The following is an 11,229-nucleotide window of genomic DNA, read 5'->3' on the forward strand; positions in this document are numbered from 1 at the left end:
CCCCCCCCGCCCCGAAAAAAAAGCATGAGCCACCAACATTCTATTCCCTTAATAATTCCCAAACCTGTCCCACTGGAACCATTGCCACTACCTTAGTTCTGCCACTCACCATTCCTAATTTTAATTCCTACAGCTGACTTAAGTCCAAGTTGCCACTAAGAGTACTTTTATAAAACTGGGCACTAGCTGGGCGTGGGTGGCTCAAGCCTGTAATCCTAGCTATTCAGGAGGCTGAGATCTAAGGATTGCAGTTCAAAGCCAACCCGGGCAGAAAGGCCATGAGAGACTTATCTCCAATTAACCACCAGAAAACCAGAAGTGGCGCTGTGGTTCAAGTGGTGGTGCACTAGCCTTGAGGTGAAGAGACAGCACTCAGGTCCAGGGTTCAAGCCCCATGACTGACAAAAACAACAACAACAAAACCAAAACTGAGCACTGTGGCCTCAATGCCTATAATCCTAGCTTAGCTGAAATCTGAGGATTGTGGTTCAAAGCCAGCCCAGGCAGGAACGTCCCTGAGACTTATCCATAATTATCCATTAAAAAGTGGAAAGCATAGCTTTTTGGCTCAGGTGGTAGAGCTCTAGCTTTGAGAAAAGGGCTCAGAGACTTCATCCAGTCCCTAAATTCAATCTCCAGGACCACACACACACACCCCCAGAAGAACTTTCTAAACACAGAGATGGAAGATTTACACCATATAAGCATCATATTTTTTGCGTCATGCAGCTAAAAGCTTTTCTGCCAACACTCATGTTCACGTGTAGGTATTTGCAACTGTGGATATTGGAACACAAGTGGTAACAGAATCTGCCTGCAATGACTGACTGTCTATAGTAGAACTGAGATCTGGAGAATTTCCTGGATCCAGGCAACCATCTACACCATAGCTCAGTTCTCTCTTTAAAAAACAAAACACTTGAAGTAGCTATCTACTCAACAGTTTATGAATACAATGGCCTTGATCAACGTCACCTTCTCACTCTTCGCTCCCCACCGACCCCTCTAAGTCAGCTCTTAACTGCCGGCCCTCACACGTTGAAATCTCTGCTTGTGACTCCAACTTTCCTCCCTTAGAACCTTCAATGGCCAGCACAGCAGACGGGCTGGGAGACCCGAACCCGAGGCGTCGACGCTGGCGGGACGCAGGGCCCCGCGCCGGTCACCCCCACGTCCCGCGACAAGGCGGGGCGGCGACGCCCCCGCGGCGAGACGCGGCGCCCAGCCGCGGGAGAGACTCTGTACTCCGCGGAAGGAAGTGGGCGCGCGATTTCCGGCGCGCGCGGATGACGCAGGCCGGACGTCCGCATGGGAGCTGGCGACTGACTGAGAGCCGAACGCCCAGCTCTGGGGTCCAGGCAGCCGTGCGGCCCACGGGCCCGAGGCGGGGATGCACCGCCGCGGGGTGGGAGCCGGCGCCATCGCCAAGAAGAAGCTCGCCGAGGTGAGGGGGGAGAGTGGCCGAGCTCACCCGCGAGACACTTGAGTTCTGTTCCCTTCGGTTGCCTCCGGATCGATTCTTGGGCTTCTCGTGTGCGGGAGTCCAGGCACTCGCGGAGAAATCAGCTCCCTGCTTCGGGGTGTCAGGTTCCGCAGGCCCACCAGCCCCACTGCTCTTTTTTTTTTTTTTCCTCTCCCAAACTTGACCGGAGGTGGAAGGCATCATCGATTCTACCTTCCTCAATCTGCTCTTCCTAAAAGAGCGTTTAGAGAGACCCTCCCTTTCGTACTTCTGCTATCCGCAACGCAGCTGAGGATCCCATCGCCCACTCTCTCAACTCATGCCCATCTTTTTGTCTGACAGGCCAAGTACAAGGAACGAGGGACTGTCCTGGCTGAGGACCAGCTGGCCCAGGTGAGTGATGGCAGAGCTCCAGGCAGGAAGATCGACAGAACAGGACTGGGCAGCAAGTCTTAGATGTACACTAGATTATTTAGCTCGGGCTAAAGTAAGGTGGCTGACAAGTCTGGTTTTCTGGGCTGCTGTGCCCTTTTTAGACAACCTACTAATAGTAGTAGCTAACGTTTTTGATCCATGCTATGCTTCTAAGGTTCTAGGCACTTGTCTATTTTCTTTCTTCCTGGAGCATGCTAACTGAGCACTGTTAACATTGATCTGCATTCCTAGTCCTTGTCCACTTTCCTTTGTTTCTTGCTTTTTTCCTGTCTTTCCTCCCTCTTTCCTTAGTCTCACTATGTTAACAAGGTTGGATATGAATTTATGATCTTTCTCAACTCCAGTACTGGCACAAAACAAACATCTTGATTTTAGAACAAAGTCATGTAGAAAGCTGTTAAGCCAGGTGGCTCCTGCCTGTTGAGAGGCAGGGATCTGAGGATTGAGTTTCCAAGCCAGCCCAAGCAGAAAAACCTGCAAATATCCAACCAAAGTCTGTGATACTCTTATTAACCAGAAAAAAAAAAAAGCACAAGTGCTACAGTGCCAGCCTTGAGCAAAAAAAGATAAGCCAGAGCAAGTAGCCCTGTGTTCAAGCTCCATTAATGGCACAAAAATAAAAGCTATTTTAGAGTTGAGGGGTATCTCATTTTTGCTGACAGTAAAACTGTGCAAGAGAAGCAGAGGTAAAAATAGATGAGACAAGCTATGAACAATGGCTCACACATAATCCTAGCTCAGGTCACTGAGATTAAGGGGACTAGGGTTCTAGGCTAGCTTGTGTAGAAAAGTTAGTGAGACTACATTTCAGCTAATAGCTGGGTATTTTGGCACATGCCTATCATTTTAGGTAGGCACTGTGGTATATGCCTGGCATCTCAGTTATGGTGGGAGGTATGAATAGACAGATCATTGTCTGGGCTAGCTCAAGCAAAAGGCAAGACCCTATGTCAAAAGTAATCAGGGATCCAGGTACCGATGACTTACACCTATAATCCTAGCTACTCAGGAGGCCGAGTTCTGAGGATTGTGGTTCGAAGCTGGCCCAGGCAGAAAAGTTCCATGAGACTGTTATCTTTAATAACCACTCAAAACTGGAAGTGGTACTGTAGCTCAAGTGGTAGAGTGCTAGCCTTGAGCTAGCTTGAGCTTCATAGACAGTGCCCAGGCCCTGAGTTTAAGCCCCACAGCCAACAACAACAACAAAATCAGGGTGCTGGGCTCTGGTGGCTCATGCCTGTAATCTGAAGAGTGCAGTTCAAAGCTAGCCCAGGCAGAAAAGTCCATGAAACCTTTTCTCCAATTAATCAATAAAATGACAAATGGGAGGCATGGCTCAAGTGGTAGAGTGAAAAAACAGCTTAAAATCCTGGTACCAGTACTAACACACACACGCACGCACACACACACACACACACACACACATCTAGCAAGGATGAGTTCAAATCCCAGTATTACCAAAAATAGAGGGGAAGTGGATAATAAGCAGCATAATAGTAGACCCGAAGGAGTTAGCTTATATTAGACCTACCTCTGCCACTTTATTAAGGACCTACTTTTGGTATCTGATTATTATCTGGGCTGCCTCTAATCTTTCTCTTGTCCATTCAACAGATGTCAAAGCAGTTGGACATGTTCAAGACCAACCTGGAGGAATTTGCCAGCAAGCACAAGCAGGAGATCCGGAAGAATCCTGAGTTTCGGGTGCAGTTCCAGGACATGTGTGCAACCATTGGGGTGGATCCTCTGGCCTGTAAGGAATTACCTGTAGGAGTCAAGTGTCCCCACAGGGCTCTTAAGGGACAGAAATTCACTTGTTCTCACTACTATTGAGACATCTTCTAGCAGAGCTGCAGGGAAATCTCTGGATGTTGTCTTTCAAAAATATCTAGCAAGATGACTATTGCCCAAGCTGACCTGAGAACATGACCCTCCTTTGAATAATCTCTGGTAGTGGACTTCTAAAATATTTTCCCTCTTTACAAAGAAGGGAAAGGGCACATGTGGGATGTGGCTCAAGTGGTACTTGCTTAGCAATTGTGAGGTCCTGAGTTCAAACCTCAGTTACTTAAAAAGAAAAAAGGTCTGGGGTATGGCTCAAGTGAGGCTCTGAGTTCAATTCCTAGCATTAAAAGAAGAAAAAAAATTAACAAAAGTAGTATGAGGTCATTCATTTAGTGAAACTATATGAAAGAAGTATAAGTCTCTTGATCCTGTCTCATAATTGTAGAGATCAGTACTACTTGCAATTTAAGATACAGAAGGTCTCTAACTTATGATGGCTTGATTTTTGATAAGCTGCAGAAACAATAGACACATTAGATTTTGATCTTTTACCAGTTTAGTGATTGTGATCAGTTACTTTCTTTTGATGTTGGGCAGCAGCATCTGGACCATAAATAACTGAAACTTTACTTTCCACTTTTTTTGGGTGTTGGTCCTGGGGCTTGAACTCAGGTTCTGAGTGTTGTCCCTGAGTTTCTTTTTCTCAGAGATGTTGCTCTACTACTTGAGCCATAGTGCCACTACTGGCTTTTTCTGAACTGGATGCTAGTAACTCACATCTGTAATCCTAGCTACTTAGGAGGCTGAGATCTGAGGATCATGGTTTGAAGTCAACTGGGATGGGAAAGTCTATGAGACTATTATCTCCAGTTAAGCAGTAAAAAAGCCAGAAGTGGAGCAGTAGTTCAAGTGGTAGAGTACTTGGCTTGAGCAGAAAAGTTCAGGGACGGTGCTTAGGCCCTGAGTTCAAGCCCTAAGACTGGCATGCACACCTCCCACACACACACAAGAGCCTCATAGACTTTTCTGTCTGGGCTGGCTTTGAATCACAATCCTCAGATCTCAGCCTTCTGAGTAATTAGGATTTATAGGCATGAGCCACCAGTGCCTGGTTTGCACTGTTTTATTAACCTATGATGTTGAATAAGTTAATGCTTCCCCCTACATCCCCTCCCCACACACTGTGGATTGATCCCTGGGTCTAGACATATAGGACACTTGGGCTGTGACATCTGAGCTATACACTTTTGTTTGCATTTGTGGGATTACAGACATGCAATAGTATGCGTGACTAAATGCGTTTTGTTTTGTTGGTACTGAGGTTGAACTCAAGTTCTCACCCTCTTGCTCAGTTTGCTTGCTAATAGCTGGTACTCTACCACTTGAACCATGCTTCCAGTTCTGCATTTTTCTAGTTAATTAGAAATGGAATCTCACAGACTTCTGCCTAGGCTGGCTTTGAGCTGTGATCCTTCAGATCACAGCTAGAATTACAAGAGTGAACCACTGGTGTCTGGCTTTTTTTTTTTTTTTTTTGTTAGTTGTGGGGCTTGAACTCTGGGCCTGGGCGCTGTCCCTGAGCTCTTCAGCTCAAGGAGAGTGCTCTCCCACTTGAGCCAAGCGCCACTTTCTGTTTTCTGGTGGTTAATTGGAGATAAGAGTCTCACGGACTTTCCTGCCTGGGCTGGCTTTGAACTGCCATCCTCAGATCTCAGCCTCTTGAGTAGCTAGGATTACAGGCATCAGCCACCAGTGCCTGGCTGGTGCCTGGCTTTTAAGTGCATTTCTGATGTAAGTTTACAGGGGGTTTATTGGGATGCAATCTCATTGTAAGTTCTGCAGCATCTGACATATTATTATTATTATTGTTGTTGTTATTGTATTGGTCCTGGGGCTGGAATTCAGGGCCTGGGTATGGTCTCTGAGATTCTTTTTCTCAAGGCTAGCACTCCACCACTTGAGCCACAGCACCACTTCCAGCTTTTTTTGAGTAGTTTATTGGAGATAAGAGTCTCATAGGGCTGGGAAGGTGGCTCAGTGGTAGAGCGCTTGCCTTGCATGCATGAGGCCCTGGGTTCGATTCCTCAGCACCACATAAGCAGAAAAAGCTGGAAGTGGCGCTGTGGCTCAAGTGCTAGAGCACTAACCTTGAGCTGAAGAGCTGAGGGACAGTGCCCAGACCCAGAGTTCAGGCCCCACAACTGGCAAAAAAAAAAAAAGAGTCTAATAGATCTTCCTGCTTGGGCTGGCTTTGAACTGTGATCCTCAGATCTCAGCCTCCTGAGTAGCTAGCATATGCCACAGGAGCCCAGTTTAACATTTGACATGTTTCTAGACAGTTTTTTTCATACTTTCATACTGTTTTCATATGTTTGGAATCGTTCTATAATTACCATATAACCTAACCTGCAATTTACACTTAATACTGTTTTTGAATTACAAGTCAGCAATTTTTTTTTTTTTTGGGTCCGGTCGTGAGGCCTGATCTCTGTGCCTGGGTGCTGTCCCTCAGCTCTTCAGCTCAAGGCTAGCGCTGTACCACTTGAGCCACAGTGCCACTTCTGGCTTTTTTCTTTTCACTTATGTGGTGCTGAGGAATCCAACCCAGGGCCTCATGCATGCAAGGCAAGCACTCTACCACTAAGTCACCTTCCCAGTCCCCAAGTCAGCATTTTTTTTTTCTCTTAGCTTTATCTTTTCCATAGCTCCTACAAGGGTGAGAATGTGGCTTACTGGTAGAGTGCTTATCTAGCATGCATGAAGCCCTGGCTTTGATTCCTCAGTACTACATAAACAGAAAAAGCTGGAAATTTGCACTGTGCTTCAAGTGGTAGAGAGCTAGTCTTGAGCAAAAGAAGCTCAGGGACAGTGCCTAGGGCCTGAGTTCAAGTCCCAGGACTGGCCAACAAAACAAAACATAGCTCCTATTATATTTTATTGTATGCTTTGAGAAAAGAAACAGTTATATAGTAGCCTCTTGCCAAAATAAATGACGCATATTCTCCCTGATATGTAGAAGTCAGATTTAAAATGCAATGGGACATGACAAATTACACAGGATTTTAGACACTCACAGTAAGATCAAATGAGGATAGTCTTAGGAGAAAATCACCAAGTTGTAATACCCAGGCACCTCTTTATATGTATATAAAATATACATACTGAAATGAACTCCAAAAATATGGAAACAAAGGACCTTTTTCCTAATTTTTTCTTTTTCTGATGACTGTATTCTTTACCCCTTATATGGTGTATTCACGTGCACTTCTAAGGGAAGGTGGGGGGCGGGCACAGAATTGAGAAAATGGATGAAAAATTATAGCAGCAGAGCTCACTGGCTGCACTGGACATTGATGAAAGTGAGCTACACAACTCCTGGGTAGAGAAGGGGGGTGGGGAATGGAGAGAATGAGGGAACAGATGATACTATGCAAAAGGAAGGAAATGTACTTACTACCTGACATATGCAAAGGTAACCCTGTTGTATATCACCTCTAAAACAATTAAAAAAAAAAAAGCTCTTGCCTTAGCCTTTTTTTCTCTTTCTTTGTCCTCCTATCCTTCTCATCCTCCCTCCCTCCTTCCCTCCCTTCCTTCCTTCCTTCGTTTCCCGTCTCCTTTCTCCTCTTTCCTGTGTAGCTCAGGCTGGCCTCCAACACACAAGATCCCTCTGCCTTTATAGTCTTTCAGTTACAGGATTACAGGTGTAGTGCACACCAAGCTCTCAAAGCATCTTGAGTAACAAGCAGAGCAAGACACTAGGACTTGCTAGGATAGATGTTTTAATTCAATACGGAGCAAACAGAAAGGACAAAAAATCATCAGTAACCCAGCTTCTGTTTTTCTCTTGGTAGCTGGAAAAGGATTTTGGTCTGAGATGCTGGGCGTTGGGGACTTCTATTATGAACTTGGCGTCCAGATTATCGAAGTATGCCTGGCCCTGAAACACCGGAATGGAGGTGAGGGTGGCTGGGTCCTCAAGTCTGGGCTCTGGGCTTTTCTGAGGCCCCGGAGGGGGCCGGGGGGGATAGTGAGAGACTTTCTTTTCACCATCGTGAAGTCTTCAGGACTTCAGTTTGTTGAAATACAGGTTTCATGCTGTTGAATTCATGGCAGGTCTTCATGGCCACAGATAAATAGAATTATGTAGTTATCTCTAAAGATCTTCGACTGTGCTACAAGTTAAAAGACAACTCCAAACAAGTTACAGATCATTGGCTTGTAAGTAGACACTAGTCTTGAGCAAGAAAAAAAAATATATGAATATGAATATATGCAGTAGACCCCCTTGGTGGGATGTTATAAAGACTGCGAAGGAAAACTGCCATTTCTCAGGATGCATAGAGTTCAGTGCTGTACTGAGAATGCTTGGATTGTTGTGTTTATAAAGCCAGTTTCTGCTAAAGACATGGCGCCTTTAAATCTAAAATTTGATCACTTAAGCACATTGTGTACCATTTTTGACTTGGGAAGACCCTACCCTACTTGTTTGTTGGGCACTATTTGCTTTTATTTTTAGTTTAATTTTGGGAGGTTGGGGGCACAATATGGTCTTTCTTGAACTTACCCACCAGAGTAGAAATAATGGCTCTACCAAATCAAATGTGGTAACTATAATTTCTGCATTGCAATTACAATCCAGTGTTTTAAAAATTGACAACCCTGCTCGGGAATCAATAGCTTTTTTGAAGCCACAGTAACACAAGTATGGTTAAGACTCAAATGCAGAAATTTGGCTGGTTGGAAAGCTGATAAAAATTCCAACATGCTCAAGGGGAACTACAGAAAGGCAAAATTGTGATTTTTCATGGAGATAGAGTTTACTGGAATCCCACCTCTGGACAGCTGTTAAGAGTATTTAAGGTCCTGAGGTAACAAGGAATCCAGGCATGAAGGGGTGGGGGAACAGCTGGCCCACAGGCCATGTAACGGACTCAAAGTCATTTGGTACATGATGAGGCAGACATGTAGTTCTTGTTGGCTGCCAGAAGCCTGTCTGCCTGTATTGATAATTTTGTATGGCTCATAATGATGGTATAAAACCCTTGGCTATGAAAAGTTCCCAAACCCTGCTAGACAGTCTTCTGTTGTCCTTTCTTCTCAATCAGAGATTTGTGAATGTGGGGGATGACATCACCACCAGCAGTTGTAGCCTTGATGACAGTCCGATTCTTCATCTCCACAAATAGCAAGTTGCAAGGGATGAGGGGTAATATGCTTTACCTTTAAATCTTTCCGTGCTTTTCCTGCCAGTTCAGGCACCTCTGTGGTGAAGTACTCTGGGATGGCAGTTGATAGCAGCAGTCATGCACACACACCCACATTGGTTGTCCTAGATTTCAGTTGTAGATGAATATGTCCAACCGGGAACTGCAAGTTAAGTAACAGAGAGGGGGAAATGGCCTTTATTTTGGCCTTCCCAGAGTCCTTCCCAGCTTTACTTCCATTTGGAATTCTGCTGAAGTTCACACAAGAAAGGCAGAGAAAAAGCTGGTCTGCCACACAGCAAGGTCTCACCACCTGTTCCCATCATGATTTAAACAAACTTGACAATGATCTAACAGAGCTTCACGTGTAATAAGTTGTGTAACATGGGCCTGGGAATTGAAAATTTTGTTTTGAAAAAAAATTTTTTGCACCATGGTGGGGTTTGAACTCAGGACCTCACACTTGGTAGGTAGCCACTCTTACCACTTGAATCATATCCTAATTTCTTTTTCTTTTTAAAAGTTAGTATTATTGTGTCTGCATTTGGCCAAACCACAGGTAATAAATCTGGAATGATTTCCTGTATAGCTTTTCAAAGATACTGCTACCTTTGCTTTTAGATTTTAGTATCTCCTGTTGAAGTTCTAATGAGGCCTCAGACCCCATCTCTGGCCAGTTATTTTATGTAAATAATTAATTTTAGTTTTATTGAGTCAGGGTCTTACTATGTAGCCCAGGCTGGCCTCAAAATCATCGTCTTCCCTCAGCTTCCCCAGTTCCTGGATTACAGGTGTGTGCCATCATACCCAGCTAGCCAGTTACTTTAGAAGAAAGGGAAAGAAATTTACTAGAATGCTATTTTTACTACTTGTAAAAACTACTGGAAAGAAATAACTGGGCATTTATTTAAATTAGTGGCAGTCATAAAGGTAATCTTCATTTGCTTTCTGTTCCCTCTATAACAGGTCTGATAACTCTGGAGGAACTACATCAACAGGTGTTGAAAGGAAGGGGCAAATTCGCCCAGGATGTTAGCCAGTAGGTCTTGTTTTCCAACCCTTTTGAGTATAGAAAGAGGGAGGTGTTGTTGTGGTGGTGATGGTGTTGGTGGTGGTGGTGTGTGAGTGCGCGCACATGTGCGGTCCTCCATCCCAGGGCTTGAACTCAGGACCTGGACGCTGTTCCAGAGCTCTTTTGCTCAAGGCTAGTGCTCTATCATTTTGCAAGGCAAGCACTCTACCACTGAGCCACCTTCCCAGCCCAGTAAATTTTTTTTTGTCAGTCATGGGGCTTGAACTCTGGGCTTGGGTGCTGTCCTTGCGCTCTTCAGCTCAAGGCGAGCACTCTACCGCTTGAGCCACAGTGCCACTTTGCTCTACCATTTTGAACCACAGCACTACTTCTGGGTTTTAGATTTTTCTTTTTTTTTTTTTTTTTGGTCGGTCGGTCGTGGGGCTTGAGCTCTGGGCCTGGGCGCTGTCCCTCAGCTCTTCAGCTCAAGGCGAGCGCTCTACCACTTGAGCTACAGCGCCACTTCCGGTTTTCTGGTGGTTTTTATTGGAGATAGGAGTCTCACGGTCTCTCCTGCCCGGGCTGGCTTTGAACCACTATCCTCAGATCTCAGCCTCCTGAGTAGCTAGGATTACAGGCGTGAGACACCAGCGCCCGGCTGGGTTTTAGATTTTTCTGCACAGGCTGGTGTTGAACCACTGTCCTCAGATCTCAGCCTCCTGGGTAGCTAGGATTATAGGCATGAACCAGCAACACCCTGCTGAAACATCTCTTTTAATGAGATTGTCATATTGCTCAGCACTGGGTCTTTAGCCAGAGAACTTTCTGGAGCCATTAAGGAGATCATGGGGAGTGCCCAGTTTGTGCCATGTGATATTGATGGCCACCACCTTCATGACATCATAGATGACATTAATAGTGATGTGACATTAATAGTGATGCAGTGGAATGCCCTGTTAGTATAAGAGAAGCTATTTCAATAAAAGATGATCTGAGAAAAAAAAAATTAGGCTGAAAGTATGGCTGAAGTGGAAAAACGTGTCTAATAAGCATAAAGTCCTGAGTTCAGACTCCAGTATTACCAAAACAATGTCTTTAACCATAAAGTTGGCAGTCCTGGCTTGAATTTCCAATCAATCAGGTGTATTAACCCCTTTTGAAATGGATGAATGTTCTTTAGTCTGCTACAGTTCACAATACTCTGCTCACTCACCTGGTGGGCTATAGTAGGTTTATTTTTGACCTGTTTGGAGTTGGAATCACTGACTGCTGAGTAGGATAGCCCAACTCCTCTACCATCCATGGTCTTTTTTTTTTTTTTTTTTTTT

At 44.9% G+C, this 11,229-nt stretch overlaps 1 protein-coding gene across 1 annotated transcript in view; it reads left to right on the top strand.

The window, feature by feature from the left end:
• Positions 1-1,300: 1,300 nt before the first annotated feature.
• Positions 1,301-11,229, top strand: part of Snf8 (SNF8, ESCRT-II complex subunit) — a 12,611-nt gene continuing 2,682 nt past the window's right edge. The window contains exons 1-5 of the mRNA XM_013037878.1: positions 1,301-1,444; positions 1,805-1,855; positions 3,512-3,650; positions 7,537-7,641; positions 9,856-9,928. Of these exons, the coding sequence (XP_012893332.1) occupies positions 1,391-1,444; positions 1,805-1,855; positions 3,512-3,650; positions 7,537-7,641; positions 9,856-9,928 (422 nt within the window). The 5' untranslated portion in view covers positions 1,301-1,390. The remainder of the gene's footprint in view (positions 1,445-1,804; positions 1,856-3,511; positions 3,651-7,536; positions 7,642-9,855; positions 9,929-11,229) is intronic.

The sequence above is a fragment of the Dipodomys ordii genome, unplaced genomic scaffold (genome assembly GCF_000151885.1).
Source record: "Dipodomys ordii isolate 6190 unplaced genomic scaffold, Dord_2.0 Scaffold7, whole genome shotgun sequence".
Taxonomy (NCBI): Eukaryota; Metazoa; Chordata; class Mammalia; order Rodentia; family Heteromyidae; genus Dipodomys; species Dipodomys ordii.